Source organism: Mesoplodon mirus (assembly GCF_964341445.2).
Source record: "Mesoplodon mirus genome assembly, chromosome: 9".
NCBI lineage: Eukaryota > Metazoa > Chordata > Mammalia > Artiodactyla > Ziphiidae > Mesoplodon > Mesoplodon mirus.
The window spans coordinates 45,914,583-45,936,547 of NC_138985.1; the positions used below are offsets into that span (position 1 = coordinate 45,914,583).

Consider the following 21,965-nt stretch of genomic DNA (forward strand, 5'->3'; position numbering starts at 1 on the left):
ATTTATTTCTCTCTTTTCCTTTTTCTCTCTCTCAGTAAAAAAAAGGGGGGACCTGCTCTCTTTAGCTGCTGATTCTATTCCTGTAAAGAGAGTAAACCTGAGGAATTTCTATTTGTTTTATATCTAATCTGCAAGCCTCACTGACCTTTCATCTAGAACAATGGTGCACACACAGTTCCCACATTCATACCCGTTCCTTCCCCACTCTCGCCACCATTTCTTTTTTTTTTTTTTCTGGGTGTTGAACTCCAGCCAAACATTAAATTACCTTGGGAAGCAAAAGGTAGATGAGAAAAAAGCACAAAGGTGGTATTTGGCCTCATTCTATGAGGACACTCAATCTTAATTTAGAGAAAGAAAAAGGACAGTTTTTTTTTTTTTAGTGTGAGAGCATGAGAACTGGAAAGAAGCATGGATTTTTCAGACAAGGCTGTTTTTTAAGTTTGCAGGTGGACTGTGCTCTTGTTTCAATGCAGGTGGGGCTGTAGATCAGGTGTGTGTGTGCCTGTGTGTGTCTATAAATCCACACCCATTTTTAACCAGAAATATCCAGAATACACTTCCAGCAAGAGCACTGACAAGCTCAGGTAAGCAAGCAAAATTTACAGATTACTTAATCAGTGGTCAAGCTCAGTTATATTTAAAGGATCAAATTGTCGCTGTAGTAAAGTGAGGTCTTCAGTAAAGCAGAGGGCAAGTTCAATGAAATGATATTTTTCTTCTTTTAATGAACTAGATTTCCTTTGTTGGCTTCATACTTTTATTCTTTATGTGTATTAATGATATTATAATAAACTAACATTCACCAAAAGTGACCCTTTAAAAATTATGCTGCAAGTAACAGCTGTTCCTCCCTGTTATTTTTTTATTGAAGTATAGTTGATTTACAATGCTGTGTTAATTTCAGCTGTACAGCAAGTAATGCAGTTATACATATATATACGTTTTTTTAATATTCTTTAGGGGCCCTCTTCCCCAGGAATGGAGTGGGAGTTTGGGGTTAGCAGATGCAAACTAGTATATATAGAATGGATAAGCAACAAGATCTTACTATATAGCACAGGGAACTATATTCAATATGCTGTGATAAACCATAATGGAAAAGAATATTAAAAAAGAATGTAAAATCTCACTCCCAGTTTTCTTTTATAGAGAATTTTTACATAATATTTAAGTAAATGACTTACGTTAAATTACTTTTGAAAAGTGAAATACTGTGTCAGAAAATGCTAACTATCCGTGTTTTTAACACCTAATTGTAGACGTGTGGTTATTTGCCTTCGGAAGGCAATGTGAGCTGCTCCAGGGCCATGACCATGTCGTATTCATCTGTGTCCCCCAAGGAGCTTTGCCCACACATCTGATACTAGAGGATTATAACTAACTCATGTTCTGTTTATCAGGGAAATTACTGTTCATCCAAAGATAATAATATATAAATTATTGGCTTTGTCATAGAATATATTTACTATATATTTTATAATTTATCAATGTCAAACAGAAAAAAATATTTTTATTTTTAAGCAGAACAATCTGACAATAATACATAGCAACTTGAAATTTGAAAAAAAATTCAGTTCCTATTCATTCTAAATTTGGCAGCTTTAAAATAAGAAGATGGTGAAGTTATAATTCCTCTCTTTTGATACAGATTCTACCTACTAATCTCTGTCTCTCTCATAAAGAACTTTTCCTAATGCCTCCTCCAGATTAACTTTTTCTTAACTCTTTACTTCTAGAGATCCCTCGGAGAATCTTAAGGCAACTAGGGGCTCTCTTCCCCAGAAAAGAGAACAAAGGCACATAAAATTTTACATACAATTCAGGGACTTTTGAGACTCCAGTAGCTCAATCATAGACCTTCTAGAAGCTCACTGCACCCAAGTTTAGACCCTACCCTAGATGGTTGCTCCAATTTTTCCACTGCAACTTTCACTCTGACAGAGTCTGCCCTCCCTACGTTGCACTTTGTGTTCCAGAGTCAGCTGTCTTTATCCCCTACTGAAATCTACCCTTTCTTTGTTTCAGTCTTTATGGTACAAGATGATGCTCATAGGGTAAAAGATGGCATGCTGAAATGTTTCACAGTATTAGTAAGTTATAGGAACTTAAACTTCGATCCTTATCAGCCCCATGGTTATTGTTTAACAGGGTTTCTCAATACAAAATAATTTAAAAGTGGGTCCCTTGCAGATTAGGAAAGAAAATAATTTAAATAGGACCAAACTAACCATTTTCAATCCAGGAGAGGACTGAAGGGATGTACTGCTGGCTAGATAAAGATACTAAAATGAGAGGAATGAATTTTAAATAGGGCAGGGTTGTAAATTTAAGGGCAAAAGGCTGAGTAAATGATGGAAGGATAAAAAAGATAAGCAACTGTAGAGGAACTGAAGAACAAGATCCTCCATATTCTGTTTTTCCTCAGTTCTAATTTAAGCAGTATTTGTTCATGCCTAATCTTACTGTCTTGGCAGAGTTAAAATGTCATTTTAACCTATTAGATCAAGAAGAATCAAAGGGCAAAGAATATTTATGCATGATAAATGTCACCTTTCCACTGCACTTAGCAGTTGCAAGGCCTTTAATCAATATCATCTTATTTGAGTTTTAATGCAGTTCCATGAGCACTAGAATACCATCAGAAGTAGGCTTTGGGTGTCCTGGTCCAGTTCTCTTTCAACTTCATTGTACTGCTCCCAGGATGCCAAGAATGTGGCTTTTCATCAAGTGGACATCTATTGAGTTGATTGTACTTTTACAATAATTTAAAAATAAAATGTGAAAGTTCTAGGTGGTTGTACCATGTCAATTCACACAAGCAGAGCAACCTGGCAGCATAGGTTTGGTCTCTTAACAAATGTCTTTTTTTATTATTATTATTAGTTTCTGCTTTATAACAAAGTGAATCAGTTATACATATACATCTGTTCCCACATCCCTTCCCTCATGCATCTCCCTCCCTCCCACCCTCCCCATCCCACCCCTCCAGGCGGTCACAAAGCACCGAGCTGATCTCCCTGTCTTAATGACAGCCTGAGGTAACCTACCAGATTCTGACAATTATTTTTTATCATCCAGCTGCTTCTGAGGGATTCTTGAGAAGATATGATGTTACACTCAGCTTTGGTCCCCTGTCTCTTACTCATCACGGTTTCTTCTAACCTTGCCATCGCAATCAAAAAGGGAAAAAGACCTCCTCAGACACTCTCAAGAGGTACTGGAATCTCATTTTATTTTCTGAACTCAGTCATTTGGATTGTTTTAAAATTCATCATCTCTTGCCTGTAGTCTAGTTATAAAGCCAACTCAACTGAAATTTTTTGTTGTGTATCACTTCAAAATAGGAGGAAAAAAAAAAAACAGAGAGGATCAGTTAATTTTAAAGAGTGAGCCAAATGAAATGAAAAACAACAATTTGCTGCATCTTCTACAGAAATAGTGGAGAACTGGTTTCATTGCCTACAACTTTGGTAACCAGAGTCCTGCAAAATGCTATTGATTGATATGTCATATTAATATCCTAAATGCAATCAGGATTCCCTCAAAATCTGTTCCAGTGCCCTGTCCTCTCTTTATTCAGGCAAGAAAATAATTTGGAATGATTTTACACTGGGGTCCCCAGAAAATTATACTTTATCTCCACCCTCCAAGAATTTTGGTTAACCAAGTGTTTGCTATGCTGACTCCAGAAAACAGCTGCAGTATTTTTAGAGGACATAATCTAGATTTGTCATTGGCTACATTGAAAACATTTCTATTTTGCAACAACTGTTTTACTTTGGCCTGAGAAACAATTATATCTTCATCTGCAAAGAAATAATTCATAAAGAAAATTCTCAGAATTGATTCCTACATTTCCAGCTACCAGAAATGGAAAGAAAATCATTTGTCTCCAAATAGCTATTCTAAATTAGTAACACAAACCAAAAAACACTTGACTAGTACTTGGAATGGTAATGTGACTGGAGCAAACAAATGGAGATCAACTAGAGCATAATTTCAAATTTTAAAATATTGACTTTCTTTCCAAGTTAATTCATTCCTTAACAGATGTATTGGGTGCCAGCCAATTGCCTGTCAGTGTTCAGCCAAGATAATTAATTCTACTTCAGTTTAAAATCACAGAAACTATAAGTCTAAAAAAATCAGTAGGTTTTTGCAAAATAAATAAAAGAGGGAAATATTTTCCTAAGTGTAATTTATCATGTACCTCCATATATACATACAACAGTTATAAAACAATGAACTCAGTAGCCTTAAAATGCCAAAGATCAAACTCACTGCCCTTAAAGACCCTCAAGGGCTGAGTTAAGCAGCATGTTGTAACTATAATTAAGGTACCAACATTCTGTGTATTCACTTCCAAGTGTCCACTAAAACTATTTGGTGAATTTTATGAAAAATATACTCAATACGTACAATAAATTTTAAACAACGTGATGAGTCTGTTATTTCAGTTAAATTATTTCAATAGGGGAGATGACTGATAGCAGCTGGGAACTCCATTATTCAGAATTGGTTTGCATTTGGTTAAGCCTTTATCTTCTACTGGCACATAGAAAACAACTGAGAATGAGGATTTAAGGTAGGGGTGAAAGGGAAATTTGACTACAGTGTACCAAGTAGCATATGGAGCCTCTTAGAGTGCAGAGCAGCACCAGTTAAACAGAGACAGTGTTAGGGAGAAAAGGGATTATTAATTGGAAAAAGGTAAGAAATGGTTCAATAAAAAAGTGAACCCCAAATCTTAACTTCCTTTTAAACCAAAACTGCTCTGCATCCAGCACCTGGTCCAGTGCCTGGTATACAATAAGTACTCAATAAATACATACTGGAGAATGAATAAAACCTCAGAAGATAAGTAAGCATAGCCAGTAATGGATTAGGAATTAGGAATTATGATAATGAACAGAGAACAATAAGACTGTATTGTTTTACCTTCATACCCCCAGTGCTAAGTGGAGCAAGGCATATAGCAGATGTTCCTTCAATATTTGTGGAACTAAGTTAAACAGAAGCAGAGAACAGTAATTCTTCCCACTGCTGACATTCTGGCATTGAATGATATTTGCAACAGAATAGGGAAATTAAGTACGAACCTAGTCTCACTGGCTGTTTCCAAAATAACTTTTATCTAATGCAAAACGTGGCATAAACTTACTACCTGTGTTTGAGCAAAGTTGTAAAGAAAGTCTTTCAGGGTTATTACAGATAGGAAGTATTCCTGCTAAGGTTGGGGTACTAAGCTAACTTAAGATGTCTTCCAATGTTAGGATTCTAAAGTCAGGCAAAAACAAACCAACAACACTTCTGGTAAGAGGGTAAAATAATGCACTCACTTGGAAAAACTGTCAGAAAGTTAAAGTTATAGTTACCATTTGATCCAGCAATTCCACTTCTAAGGATTATACCCACAAAAAATGAAAACATATGTTCACACTGAAGTTTGCACTCAAATGTTCATAGCAGCATTATTCATAAAATCCAAAAAGTAGAAACAACCTAAATGTCCATCAACTGATGAATGGATAAACAAAATGTGGTATATCCATAAAATGGAATAATATTTAACCCAAGAATGAAGTCCTAATACATGCCACAACATGGATGAACCTTAAAAACACTGTATTAAGTGAAAGCATCCAGTCATAAGATACATCGCATCTTATATGATTCCACTTATATGAAATGTCTGGAATAAGATAATCTATAGAGACAAAGTAGACAAAGTAGACAAAGCAGACGAAGTAGATTAGCCATTTCTTAGGGTTGTAGGAGATGAAAGAATTGCGTGGTGATAACTAAAGGGTACAGGGTTTCTTTCTGAAGTGATGAAAATCTTCTAAAATTGATTGTGGTGATGGTTGCACACTATGTAAATATACAAAAAAATGTATATACTTTCAATGGATGAACTGTATTGGCATATGAATTATATTTGAATAAAGCTGTTATTAAAAAACAAACAAACCAAAACCCAACAGGCAAAAATCATGGGATCATATTTATCCTGCTTCATAATTCTGCTTCATAAGTCCTGGACATCTTTAAGCCATGGTATCAAAACCAGGAACTCCAGTTTGACAACATATGAAACTTATGAAAAAAATCTGGGTCCAAAATAGCCTGCAACTATTTCTATTTTCAAATTAATTCAACCTTTTTCATCCATAGACTGAGACATTTCCTGAAAATACTTTGAAATATTTCTGGATGTTTTGTGCATTCTTCTCCTTTATGGTCTTATTCTTCAATCTCTAATACACATTCCCAACTACTCACATCATTTCTTTAAAGGCTAGTGGGGGGACTTCCCTAGTGGCGCAGTGGTTAATAATCCACCTGCCAATGCAGGAGACACGGGTTCGATCCCTGGTCCGGGAGGATCCCACAGGCCGCGGAGCAACTAAGCCCGTGAGCCACAACTACTGAGCCTGTGCACCACAACTACTGAAGCCCGTGTGCCTGGAGCCTGTGCTCCACAACAGGAGAGGCCACCGTAAGGAGAACCCTGAGCACCGCAACGAAGAGTAGCCCCCGCTCGCCACAACTACAGAAAACCCATGTGCAGCAACGAAGACCCGACACAACCAAAATAAATAAATAAATAAATAAATAAAATTGAGTCAAAAAAAAAGCTAGTGGGTTCTCTCTCTACCCATTGTGTTCTGTTTCCCTCTCCTCCACTCTTTTGGTTGCTTCCAAAACAAGGGTTTTATTGAGTCTCTCAACCATGAAATTCCCACACCAGAATTTTTTTCCCTGTTAAAACTCAAAGCAAAATTTGAAATTCCTTTTTTTCAATGCTGTGTTATGACTTTGAAGGAGTCAACATCTCTTGGCACTCAAGATTCAAAGACACTGTTCAGTATAGCCCAAAGTATTCCCGATAGATTTACAAAGATTAACTTAACAAAGATTTACAAAGGTTAACTTAACAAAGATTAATAGATTGCAAAGATTAACTGTTATTTCCTCCTGTACATTCTGAAAGTGAGAGCTCTTGCATGGTCCAGAGATGTCCTTTCAATCACCACTAATCATAATAGCATCTACTGAACACTTACTGGGTTCAAGGCCATGGGCCTTAAGATTTAAAACATAGTCACAAAACCTCAGTAATATCACCTGAAAGGACACAACCTCTTTGTATCTAGTTATAATTATGTATCCTCCATACCTTATGTCAGACAACTGATTGGTAGCTTAAATATCTATAGATAGATACCTGCTTATCACACCCCCAATTCAGAACTCTTTGGTAGTCCTGAGTTAACACATTGATTTCTCTCTTCTGTTTAGGATGGGGAGATGACATCACTTGGGTGCAGACTTATGAGGAAGGTCTCTTTCATATTCAAAAAAGGTAAAACACGTCTCAGTTAACTTTGACAGATGATACAGATACCTCCTCATAGGACAGCCAAACACTAGCATGTTAGCTTTTCAGAGGATACAGTAAGAATTTGCTCTGATATTGTATGCTGTTTGGACTAAGAGTTGCTATTAGAATTTTTTTATAAACAACAGCTCTAGACACTTTTGTATTAATTTCTTAATTATCCAATTAGCTAATTATCCAATTAGCTTTTTTATCTGAGGAATAACTGACTTAACATTATATTAGTTTCAGGTATACAACTTAATGATTGGATATTTGTATATATGCAAAATGATTACCACAATAAGTCTAGTTAACATCCACCAAGCAAACTTTTGAATATAAATTGTATAAACAAAACAGCATCACTCACTGGGCATTATACAAGCTTAAACAGGAACCTGACTTATAGCAGCACTTCTCAAGGCTGTCTGATCATCAGAACAACTCAGAGAGCTTTTTTAAAAATCCATATTCAGGGTCAACTACTTACTGAGTATCCACTTCTATGTGCCAGGTGCTCAGTGACCAAGAGTGATGTGATTTACTAAAGATCTACTAAATCTTTGGGGATGGAGCTGAGAAACTTGTACTTTTAAAAGCACCCCAAGAATTTATCAAATATCTAAAGAATGTTCAATTCAACTCTTTGAAGAAAAAGAAAAGATTCCTAATAAGAATTGGGTAAAACACTCTCAACACCGGACAAATATTAAAAAAAAAAAAAAGTCGACAGAATAATCTTATTTCCAAATAGAAATGTAAAAAACAAACAACATATTAGCAAAGAGCAGACAGCAAAACACTAAAGAATATACCCTGATAAAGTGAGATTCAGTCTGGGAAAGCCAAAAGATTCAAGATTAAGAAATCTATTAATTAAAATAATTTAATATTTATAAGGACACAAATCATACAAGTATCTCCTATCTCCACAAATGCTAAAAAAAGCATTTAATACAATGCCAAATCCATATTTGAAGTTAAAAAACTTATCCATCCCAGCAAAAAAAGTCAACATCATGCTTACTGAGGAAAAACAAAGTATCTCACTGATGGATTCTTTAATCACCACAATTACTGACATTGTTCTGGAGATACTAACCAATGCAATTAGATGAGAAAAACTTACAAAGGAGAGAGTGAAAAAATCTTCATTTGCAGCTGATGACTGTGTTTGTGAAAAACTTGAGAATCAGCCCAAAGTATCAGAACTACGAAGATTCAGTTAAATTAGATGAGACTAGATTAATACCTAGAAATCGACAGCATTTATATATATATAATCAAAATAGTTAAAGGCACTTATAAAATACCTTATATAAAATAGCAATAAAAAAGATGAAATATCCCAGGATAAACCTAACAGAAAATGTACAAAATCTGTATGAACTAAATGTACCAGTGAGGAAAAAATTACAAACCTATGTGAAGGGATATCATGTTCTTGGATAGGAAGATTCAACATCATAAAAATGTCAATCCTCTCTACAGTTAAAAAATTTGTTAAGACAATCACAATATATTAGTACAAGATTTTAAGTGATTTTAAAATTGAAATGGAAACACAGACAGACTTAAATAGTTAGAAACATTCGGAGAAGAAATCAGTGGGGACTAGCCCTTAATCAATATGAAACATTTTAATAACACAGTATGTTACCGGTAAATGGATTGAATAGAATGGAGAGAACAGAAAACTGGATACTACAGAAATTGTTTACATGATTAAGTGGCATTTTGAATCAGGAGTAGGAGAGATAGAGTATGTAAAATAATTGTTAGAATTTGATAGCCATTTGTGAAAAATAAAAAAATTTGGATCTATACCTCACATTTTACATTAAAATAAATTATAAAGATTAATTATAAGGATGAAACCAGTAAGGTACTAGAAGACACTATTACAAAACTGTTATTTCTTTAAATTCTTGGAGTAGGGTACAATTAGGGTGAGGCATGAGGGATGTCTAGGATGCCAAAACAAAGCACTTAATTTTTGTGCCCTAGATGCTACTCTTGCCTCACCCTAGTCCTCCTTTAGAGTTGAGTATGGCCAAAGGAAAAAAAAAAAGAAAAAAGAAAAATCCTAAAATAAATGACTAATATTTTTGATTATGAAAATTTCTGCACAACCAGAAATTTATCATAAGCAAATGAAAAAGGCAAAAAATACAAAACAAACAAAAAACTATAGCACATATTACAAGAGTGAATTTCTCTAATATACAAAGTACTCATATAAATTAATAAGAAAAAGGTCAAGTCAATGACCTTGAAAAAATGAACATAAGAAAGATAGTACACAGAATAAAAAAATTAGTAACCTAAACATGAGTAAGATTATTTTTTACAGCTTTATTGAGATATAATTTACATAAACATTGTGCAAATTTAAGGTGTAGAATGTGATGATTTGATGTATGTATATATTGCAAAATGATGACCACATAAGGTTAATTATCACCTCACATAGTTAACGTGTGTGTGTGTGTGTGTGTGTGTGTGTGGTAAGAACTTTTAAGATGTACTTTCTTATCAGCTTTCAAGTATACCATACAGTATTGTTAACTCTGGTTATCACTAGATTTCCAGAACTCACTCATCTTATAACTGGAAGTGTGTATCCTTTGAGCACCTTCACCCATTTTCCCCACCTCCCAATCCCCACCCCGGGAAACCACCAATCTACTCTTTGTTTCTCTGAGTTTGGTTTTTACTTTTTTTAAAATTCCAGATTCTACATATAAGTGAGATCATATAGTATTTGTCTCTGACTTATTTTACTTAACATAATATGCTCAAGGTTCATTCACGTTGTCACAAATGTACTGAAAGTCACTTAGGTTGCTTCCATGTCCTGGCTATTGTAAATAATGCTGCAATGAACATGGAGATGCAGATATCCCCTTGAGATAGTGAAAGAGTGATTTCATTTTCTTTGGGTATATACCCAGAAGTAGAATTGCTGGATCATATGGTGACTATTTTTTTTAAGAAAGTAAAACCACATTAACTTCCCTCTTTCATCTACTGGATAAAAGAATTAAAAGCTCAATAACCAGTTTTAGTGAGAGTAAATACTTACCTCTCACATTATCAGAGAGAATATAAAGTGGTACAGTTTCCAAGGAAAGTATATACAGTGCATCAAAATTATAAATGCACATACTCTGACGCAGAAACTCCACTTCTGGAAATTTATTTACAAATATACCCATCCATGTGCAAAATTATATGTAAGTAACATCATGTTCACCAAAGCATCTTTTTAAATGTCTGAAAACAATCTAAACATAAAAGATTGAAAGGAATTTAAATATCTATTTTGAGGAGACTAATAAAGTAAAGATGATCCATATAATGGAATATTATACAAAAGCACAAGGGAATAATATCCAAGATATACCATTATGCTAAAAAAGCCAAATGCAAATACATGTGTATAGTGTTCTAGTATTTGTATTTTTAAAAAAGAAAGGATATATATATATATACATATGGACATGCACATGAACATACACAATTCATAATCATATACATTTACATAAGTATATACACAAGCATATGCATATGCACATGTGTATTTTGTTAAATGACCTGAAAAACTCTGGAAGCAAACTTAGAAAATGGTAACATTGCTTACTTCTTGAAGGCAGGACGGGAGAAAGAATTTTTACTTTTTTAACTTTTGAATTTTAAACCATCTGAATTTGTAACTTATTTTCAATGAAAAACATGTAAATTTTAAAAGATAATTCACCAAATGATGCTGATAAGCAGCTAGGCTTGGAAGGCTCTGGTTTTAGAGCATCTCAGAAGTACAGCTCCCCAAAATTTTTACTCTTTCTCTCACTCGAGATTCTCATAATCTGATGTGCTAGTTCATAAGATTTTTTTTCCCAATTTAAAATGTTTTATTTTTTTTTATTCTTTTTAAAATTCTTTTCCTATTTAGGTTATTACAGAATATTGAGCCGAGTTCCCTGTGCTATACAGCAGGTCCTTGTTGGTTATCTATGGTAGTGTGTACATGTCAATCCCAAACTTCCAGTCTATCTCTCCCCCCACCCTTTGCCCCTGGTAACCATAAGACTAGGGACCACCTGTTTTATTGATAATTTGGTCTGTGAGCTAAGGATGATTTTTACATTAAAAGAATGTTTTTAATCAAAAGAAGAATAATATCTTGTGACACATGGAAGTTAGTTGAAATTCAAATTCCAGTGTTATAAATTAAGTTTTACTATAACGTGGCCACTCTCACCTTGTTGCATATTGTCCATGGCTGCTTTCGTGCAATAACAGCAGAGGTGAGCAATTGTGAACAAGACCACATGGGCTGCAAAACCTCAAGTACTTATCATCTGCCTCTTTGCTTTAAAAGTGTCTGAGCCCTTTTTCAGGGGTTCCTAATTCAGTGTCTGCCAGAAACAGAAGCTTTTCCTAAAACGGATTACTGTCTTGGGTTGACTGTCTGAACAACCCATTCAAAGTTGAACTATTAAGACTGAGTATTCTGTGGTCTTGATACATTTTTCCTTGGACTCCAGTTGGCCAGAAATCTGATGGAGAAATTAGTTTTCCAAGAGTTACATCAATGTCTTTCCTTACACAGAGCTATCCTTATTTCCAGCTGTTGTGCTGGGAAGAAAGGGTAGCCGTTCAGGAAATCAGAATGACTCATGCCCCTGAATTGTTCTGCATCACAGGACACCTCTGTCTACCTAAGTGCAATCAGAGAAAAAGTTATCTAGTAAAAGAATTACTACTTGATGCTTAGGAGGTCTAAGTTCTGTATGTGTCTCTAAAGAAATGTCATTGAATATTCTTAGGCTCAGTTTTCTACTAATTAAAAAGAGGTAATAATATTTCATTCATTGGATATCTAATCTGCTCTTTCACCAGTAAATGTGAAGTTGTTGGCAAATGTTAGCTTTCTATGTTATAAATTTTAAGAGATAAGTTGTAGGATTTATTCTTACCTAAAATTAACTTATATTCTAAGTTTGAGGATTAAATGAAATTATTTACACTTCAAAGTGTGTTACTTAACACTTTTGAGACTAAAGTTTGAAGAAACAGGATTATTCAGTAACAAGTATTTCATATGATTACGTCTGTTGTTTTTAAAAAGATTTATGCTTGATACATACACATTCGTCTATCTTTTTTGTACCTAGCATCCTTGCAAAATTAAAGAAACATTTTTAAAAACATCTTATATACCCGAATCATAATTATTTTGTCCCTCACTGTAGTTAACATTCTAATTTTTCTCGTATTCTAAACAGCAGGGTAGTCAATGAGCTACCAGCAAAACTTGTCTTCAGAGAGTTAAAATCAAAATGACACTGAAAAATATATAGGAATGGAACTCTCCCTGAGACTGTTGGTAATTGTAAGTTGTGACAAGAATAAAAGGTTGTGAAAATGGTCAAATATTAATAGACTTTTTCAAAAACTGAAAACAAACAAAAAACCTAAGTAAAAACTTCGACACTTCCAAAATTTTATACCAGATGTTCATTGGAAATGAATACTACCTTGTTCATAATATCCTTTCATCTATGGAGACAGAATTGACTTTTATTTTTCTAACTGTACTACAGTATACATAAGAACTGCCTGGTAAGCTTGTTCAGCTAAGGATTCCTGGACCTCAACCCCACAGATGCTGATTGAGTGGGCCCAAGAGGGAGCCTAAGAATTAACATTTCTAATGAGCTACATTTCTGGTGACTCTGATGCTTCAGTGCTGAGGCCATGTTATGACTAACAGGACTACAGACTACAGCGCTGTGATTTGTCAGGCTGAGATGTTTACTTTATGTCTCATAGAAAGTATGAGAATCTTAAATCTAATTTCACTGTACATTTTGACTCAAATTAATCACTTGGCTCAATTCCACACTCTCTCTGTTTAGTAACAAGCCACTGATGGTTATTCATCACTTGGAGGACTGTCAATACTGCCAAGGTAATTTTTGCTCCTGAGATCTTATTGTATCTCCAATATGAAGTAGGAAAGTGACCTGGTTACAAATTGTTAAGAAGGCACTCAGGAAACTCTATTCCAAAAAAAAAAAAGACAACTGCTAGAGTACCACCATTTTACTAAGGTGCTTAAAGACTGCAATGATTGTTAGTAATCTACTGAATATATTTATATTATATGTCCTTTAGAATTTTATATCCTTCTTCCTCCCCTGTCCCCCCCCAAAAAGGTAGGAAAACTGGCTGAAAGAAGATGCTGTTTTAACCAATGAGTCAATGAATTACATGACATTATAAAACTGGTGATTTCATCAATGTGATTCTCTCTTGATGTCTTTTTGGATAGACTCTGTCCCTCATTGCTTTCCAATGAGAGACGATGTGGCAATGGGCCAATGAACTATTTACATCCAAGTTACAGATGCAAACAAATGCAAAATACTAGCTTAATTTTGCTACATTATATTGAAGGCGTCTTGATCCTTGAAACTAACTGACATTATGTTTTCTCCCACAGCACTAAAAAAAGTGTTTGCCCAAAATAAAGAAATACAAGAAATGGCTCAGAATAATTTCATCATGCTGAATCTCATGGTACATGACCTCTACAATGTTTTCTTAATATCTCAGTTCAGTGGAAAAGCTGAATCTCTTTTTTTGTCTTTTTTTAAAGACAAAAAGAGCTATAAAGTATTAATGGATATAGAATGTTCTATAGAATTGTAAGAGGCCAAAATATACAACTTACTGAAAGACTTGTTTACATAAAATATTTTTAAATCAACTGTTAAAGACAATCCAATCCAATAACATTCTTTTTTTTTTCGTCTTTTTCCTAGCATGAAACCACTGATAAGAATTTATCACCTGATGGACAATATGTGCCTAGAATCATGTTTGTGGGTAATTGTATAATCTCTTTCCATCAGATTTAGAAAATCAGTAGCCTTCTTGCTTTTATTTACTTTTAAATGCTAGTTCAAGTACTATTCCTTTTTTTTTTTTTTTTTTTTTTGCGGTACGCGGGCCTCTCACTGCTGTGGCCTCTCCCGTTGCGGAGCACAGGCTCCAGACGCGCAGGCTCTAGACACGCAGGCTGAGCGGCCATGGCTCACGGGCCATGGCTCACGGGCCTAGCCACTCCACGGCATGTGGGATCCTCCCAGACCGGGGCACGAACCCGCGTCCCCTGCATTGGCAGGCGGACTTGCAACCACTGCACCACCAGGGAAGCCCCAAGTACTATTCCTTTTAAAGGGAAGTCATTAGTAACCCAGTCAATAACAGTTCTTGTTAGGTCAACAATCAAACTCATTATATCTATAACTTGCAACTTATAAATATTAAATTTTAATTTTTTAAATTAACTGATGCTATGAAATCAATATCCCAATGTAGTTTCTGTATCGTTCTCTAAACTATTATATGTTGACAGAGACCTGTGACACACTAAACTGAGAAGTCAGATTAACTCATAATGAATTCACATGTATGAAAAGTGATTTTGCTTATAAATTTGCTTAACGTTTGTTTTAGAGTAAGAGGCAAGAATGATTTTCAGAATATTTTAAATAATATGTAAGGGACTTATTTTTTCTTGGCAGATCCTTCTTTAACAGTCAGAGCTGATATAACTGGAAGATACTCAAACAGATTATATACATATGAACCTCAGGATTTACCGCTATGTAAGTATTCACAAATTATCTTGGACAGTCATACTAGCAACACTTGACTGTTAGAAGGGTCAATGTTACCCTACATGGGTGCTTCCCCACAAAAAGCCCTACCCACACATCACAGTCCCTGGGGCTGGTAGTGGTGATAGTGGTTAAAATGCAAACTCTTAGCTCCCATCAAAATCAGAATTTCTGGGGCACCTCAGAATCTCTTTTTTCAACAGGGATCTCTAATAGTTCTTGTGATCACTAAATGTTAACACCACCAAAAAGAATAGAGTACACATGAAAATTAAACCTTAAGAAAGCCAGTCCATTCTTCTGGTATGAAAGATTATATGTGATTTCCTCAAAGTGATCATAATTAAATCTTTTCTCTTCCTTTAATGCCTATAAGCAAGGAGATACAGTCTGACTTGGGACTTTCATTTTTACAATATTCACTATCAACTATGTTTAATAAGAGAGCTATGCCTGTCATATCCAGCAATACTGCTACAAAATAATAAGTTAACAAAACAGGTACTCCCTCAAAATTCCTTTGATAAATTTTTTTAACATTAAGTTAATTAACCAGCTCTGAATGGTCTAATCCTTAAATTTACATATACACTTTTAGCATAGTATTCTTTAAGGTTGCAGATAAATCCCCAAATCTTTATAGCTGTTAATTTTAATGGGCCAGTTTTAAATTCAGGGGTTAATTTAAAAATTTGATACTCTCATTTACTAATAGAATAATATATATTTACTTCTATTACAGTGATAGAAAACATGAAGAAAGCATTAAAACTTATTCAATCCGAGTTATAATGTATTACCTCTAAGAGGTCAAATGTCACGAAGAAAAACTTCTGGCTAATTGACTAATACTAATGGGCGGCTAAATGAATTTTGTAACATTACCATTTAGATTTTTAATGTGTTTGAATATTCTTAGGAAGGTAAAGTGATATTTCAATAAATATCAAAACCAGAGCATGACAATATTGTGGTTTGATTTCTGCCTGCATCGGTAGCAAAGAAAGCTTGCTGATAGTTATAGTGGAGACAGGAAGACCTAAATAAGAGGTGTCTACACTGCTTGTTTCTATTTCCTCATCTATCATCCATTTCACCAAGTAAGCTAATCTTAATTCTGATCCCTCTATTAAATCGAACCTGCAAGTTTAGGTCATAAATAATCTTCGTGTTGCCAAAGCAAATGGATGCACCTCTATCCACTTATTATTTAACTTTTAGCAGCATAACTTTTAGAGTTAACCATTTATTTCTTTTTTTTATTTTAAAACAGACACTTAAAAAGTAATTACAATAAATTTAAAATATATTTTAAAACTTTAAATATGTTTTGCTTAATTACTGGGTGGATATTTAACACTTTTAATCATTTTAAGAAGAATGTAACTGCCTCCAGAATATTAAAGAATACCTCCAGTTAACTAGCAGAAGAGGAATCTATCCATTCTGAAATTATTAAACATTCAACCACCAACTCAATTCTTCACAGGAATCTTTTGGAGGATCACATCCATGTCTTCTATTCCTTTAAATAACACACACACAAAAATCCTAATTTTTTATGAACAAAATTTCCCTAATCATTTGGAGTAATTCTAATTACTAATGGAAACCCCATAGTCAACTGGGAATAATTCTCAGAAACAAGAGAATATTTCAGATGGGAAAATTTTTCCTAATCCATAGGATTTGATTACATTTAAATAATTTGAAGTTTTGAAATATAAAGGTACACTTTTATATGAGACAGATATACAACATCTATGATAACGATGTCTGATTAATTCCAATGTTTCATGAGTTAGAGAAAGAAAGGTTTCTTCCAAGTTTTATCTGATCATTATTCAGTTCATTTTAAGCAGACTTTTAGCAACTGATCTATTTGGATATAAACAGTTCACAAGACCATCAACACTAGATATCCATGTATCCCCACTGCAAAAGAATATTAAATATCCTATTTTTAAATTTTAGATCAAAGTTTGGAGTTAATTTTTTAATGCATTCTAAGAAACCAAAGTGTACTGGTATACTCTAATAATATAATGTATGAAGACTAATACAACTGATTTCACTGTTGCATAAATAGTGCAGAAGCAGAAAATGTCTGTGGTCATTGCAGTGAACTAAGAAGGAACTAGTTGACAATTTAGTTGCTGATTTAAGAACTAATAAAATAGAATATTCACTTGTTTTTCTTCAATTAGTGTAAAAATGTTACTAAATGATAAATTATTCTTTACCATGAAAATATATGTGCCTTTATATTTTTATCATATGTATTTAAATTACATATAATTCAATTATGCATATAATTATACATACACTAACATTTACTATACATCTAGTTTATATATATATAATTTGATAAGTTATGTCAATCAATGTAGTCTTGTAACCAATTTAGTTTCCTTCTCTACTCTACTTTAACAATTAAATTCTATATTTTAGTTGATATTTCTATCTAATTTCTTCACTTTATAAAATTAGTGGCTTAGATTCCATTACTTCTGTGGTTACCCTTAGCTTTGAAATGCAGGACTAGGCATAGAACCCACATGTGTATATATAACGTTACTTCTATTACTTTTAGCCTTGTAACCTCCAAAAAAGTATTTATTCTTTCTCTAATACATCCAATATTAAGAATTAAATTACTTACACCAGCTAACTGAAACAGTATGCACAATTCTGTGTGTATAGGCGTTTTCACAGAGGAGTTTGGGGAACTTTCAATTGCATTTCAAAGAGATAAAACAGTTTAAAAAGTTACATATTCAATGCAGAAAACTATAAGACACTGATGAAAGAAATTAAAGATGATACAAACAGATGGAGAGATATACCACGTTCTTGGATTGGAAGAATCAACATTATGAAAATGATTATACTACCCAAAGCAATCTACAGATTCAATGCAACCCCTATCAAACTACCAATAGCATTTTTCACAGAACTAGAACAAAAAATTTCACAATTTGTATGGAAACACAAAAGACCCCTAATAGCCAAAGCAATGTTGAGAAAGAAAAATGGAGCTGGAGGAATCAGGCTACCTGACTTCAGACTATACTACAAAGCTACAGTAATCAAGACAACATGGTACTGGCAGAAATACAGATCAATGGAACAGGATAGAAAGCCCAGAGATAAATGCACACACCTATGGTATAAGGGAGGCAAGAATATACAAAGGAGAAAAGACAGTCTTTTCAATAAATGGTCCTGAGAAAACTGGACAGCTACATGTAAAAGAATGAAATTAGAACACTGACTAACACCATACACAAAAATAAATTCAAAATGGATTAAAGATCTAAATGTAAGGCCGGACACCATAAAACTCTTAGAGGAAAACATAGGCAGAACACTCTATGACATCAATCATAGCAAGATCCTTTTGGACCCACCTCCTAGAGAAATGGAAATAAAAACAAAAATAAACAAATGGGACCTAATGAAACTTAAAAGCCTTTGCACAGCAAAGTAAACCATAAACAAGACCAAAAGACAACCCTGAGAATGGAAGTAAATATTCGCAAACTAAGTAACTGACAAAGGATTAATCTCCAAAATATACAGGCAGCTCAGGCAGCTCAATATCAAAAAAAACAAACAACCCAATCCAAAAATGGGCAGAAGATCTAAATAGACATTTCTCCAGAGAAGATATACAGATTGCCAACAAACACACAAAAGGATGCTCAACATCACTAATCATTAGAGAAATACAAATCAAAACTACAATGAGGTATCACCTCACACCAGTCAGAATGGCCATCATCAAAAAATCTACAAACAATAAATGCTGGGGCTTCCCTGGTGGCGCAGTGGTTGAGAGTCCGCCTGCCGATGCAGGGGACATGGGTTCGTGCCCCCGTCCGGGAGGATCCCACATGCCGCGGAGCGGCTGGGCCCGTGAGCCACGGCCGCTGAGCCTGCGCGTCCAGAGCCTGTGCTCCACAGCGGGAGAGGCCACAGCAGTGAGAGGCCCGCGTACCACAAAAAAAAAAAAATTAAAAAAAAAAATTAATGCTGGAGAGGGTGTGGAGAAAAGGGAACACTCTTGCACTGTTGGTGGGAATGTAAATTGATACAGCCACTATGGAGAACAGTATGGAGGTTCCTTAAAAAACTAAAAATAGAACTACCATATGACCCAGCAATCCCACTACTGGGCATATACCCTGAGAAAAACACAATTCAAAAACAGTCATGTACCACAATGTTCATTGCAGCACTATTTACAATAGCCAGGACATGGAAGCAACCTAAGTGTCCACTGACAGATGACTGGATAAAGAAGATGTGGCACATATAAATAATGGAATATTATTCAGCCATAAAAAGAAATGAAATTGAGTTATTTGTAGTGAGGTGGATAGACCTAGAGTCTGTCATACAGAGTGAAGTAAGTCAGAAAGAGAAAAACAAATACCATATGCTAACACATATATATGGAATCTAAAAAAAAAAAATGGTCATGAGGAACCTAAGGGCAGGACAGGAATAAAGACAAAGACGTAGAGAATGTCCATTTTTTTTTTAGTATAAGTACGTCCTATGCAGTATCTGGAACACAGTTATGCAAAAAATGTATTTGCTGTTTATGCAAAATTCACTTTTAACTGGGTGACCTGTGCTTTCATTTGCTAACAATGGCCACCCCAGTTTAGAATCACTGCACTAGATGCCCCTCCTTCTCCTCCTCTTTCCCCTTAATTTTTGCCTAAAATAGCAACATTTGTGGGGTTTTTTTGCAACATTTCTTTATATTTCAAATCAATCTCTCAGTTTCTGAGTTCCAGAAAATAACCTCAATTATTTTATAGCATTTAATCTCTCCTAATTTAACTTCTACTCTGTGCCAGACACTGTGTTTGATATTATAGATCCAAAGATAAATTAGATAAAAATAAGGCTGTTTTGTTCCCGAGAAGAGTTTATAATTTAGTGGTAAGAGAGATCACTGAGGAGAAACAATTCCTTAAGAAATAATGTAATAGGATGATGTGGGAGCAGGGGAGAGATGGCCCGACTCCTAGTGGGGCTTCACACAGGATGCAGCACCCATGCACCTTGAACAAGAATGTATTCCACCACTGCGGAAATTCACATGATGAAACAGAGAATAAAGCACGTTATAGAGGCTACAGAAATTCTCATTCATTGGTTTAACTCTAAAATACAAAAGTATACAAGGTTTTCTTAGCAATGCCTTTGAGAATTTTAGATTAGGCTTAAGATACTGTGTCGAGCTTCAGACAAACTTCTTTAACAAATAGGATTACATACTATAGAGACTGATAGAGATGTGCTTGAGAGTCCTCAGTAGCACTCCTTAGAACACAACCGCATTTAAAGTGACGCGTAATACATAATCTGTGTATCCACGGACATCCTTACTGTGTAGAGAAAGATACGCTTTTTTTGTTTTTAAAAATTGTTTCTTATGCAATGTCTGTTTTTTAGCAAAGTGAAAAGCCCTTGGGAGCTGAAAATCAATCTCTCTCTCTCTCTCTCTCTCTCTCACATACACACACCCACACACACACCCACACACACCCCGCCCCCTCACAAAATAAGCTGTGACTGCTGTGCGGGGATACAGCAAGCACCCACAGGAGGATGCCATTAAGTGTGCACCTCTCCCGACGTTGGCAGTGATAAACTTTATGAATACCAGTTTATGGACATCTTTTCTTCAAAGAAGAAATAAATCCACTGCCCACAGCTTTGAAATCAGGCAACTGGATTTTTGCTGAGTATTGACTACTGCAACTTCTTGAAGTATATTATAGTGCAAGGATAGGATGCTGTTACAAGTTAAATTATGTTCCCCCAAAATTCATAGGTTGAAGTCCTAAATCCCCCAGTAATTCAGAATGTGACCTCATTTGGAAATAGAGTCACTGAAGACATCATTCATTAAGTTAAGATGAGGTCAGACTGGAATAGGGTGGGCCCCTAATCCAACATGACTGGCATCTTTATAAAAAGGGGAAATTTGAACACAGAGATATGCACAAAGACAGAATATCCTGTGAAGATGAAGACAGAGATCTGAAGATGCTACAAAAGCCAAGGAATGCCACAAGTTACCAGCAAACCACAAGAAGCCAGATGAGAGACGTGAACAGACTGTCCTTCACAGCAATCAGAAGGAACCAGTCTTGCCAACACTTGGATCTCAGACTTCCAGCCTCCACAACTGTGAAACAATAAATTTCTGTTGTTTAAGCTAGCCTGTGTGTGGTACTTTGTTAGACAGCCCTAGAAAACCAATCCAGATGCTTTCCCCTCTCGCATCCCCAGTTTGCATGATTCCCATGGTAGGTAAGGAAACATCAAAACTTCTCATCACACACTTAAAAAGAAGGCCTGCTAGAACTGAAGAATCATTTTTCACAATAAGTTTGTCTGGTTCTAGTCTACCCTCCAAACAAATTTCTGCCAAATTAAATGTTATTTTAGTACTCAGAGCTGTATATAATCGGTTAAGTTAGGTTTATGAAATATCAACATCTAACACTGTGGTTTTAATGCAGAAACAAAAGTCATACCTAGAGAAAGAGTTATTATATTTGGTATTTTTCGTTATTATGAAAGCAAACATACTGAACTCTTTCTACGTTCCAGGCACAGAGCTGAGGTCCTTGCAGAGATTATCTTATTAATACCTCACAACAAATGTGAAATACCGTGACCCTCATTTTACTTATGATTAGCTGGGGCCTGAAGATGTGCAATAACTTGATAAAAAGAGAAAAAAGAAAAAAAAAAAGTCACATAGCTAATTAGCAGAGCCAGTGCTCAAACCCAGCAAGTTTGGCTCCAGGGTCAACACGTTTTACCACCATATAATTCTGCTTTGGATCTGTATG

At 34.9% G+C, this 21,965-nt stretch overlaps 1 protein-coding gene and 1 long non-coding RNA gene across 2 annotated transcripts in view; one reads left to right on the forward strand and one right to left on the reverse strand.

Annotated features, from left to right (window-relative positions):
* LOC309810847 overlaps positions 1-21,965 on the reverse strand; it is a 439,519-nt gene that overhangs the window by 368,721 nt on the left and 48,833 nt on the right. The window lies entirely within an intron of this gene.
* Positions 3,109-16,064, forward strand: AGR3 (anterior gradient 3, protein disulphide isomerase family member; the record flags this gene model as incomplete). Its single annotated transcript, XM_082633137.1, has 7 exons — positions 3,109-3,217; positions 7,306-7,369; positions 13,312-13,364; positions 13,899-13,975; positions 14,221-14,284; positions 14,986-15,069; positions 15,824-16,064. 7 exons carry the CDS (start codon positions 3,109-3,111, stop codon positions 15,871-15,873), a joined length of 501 nt encoding a protein of 166 aa, XP_082489263.1. The 3' UTR covers positions 15,874-16,064.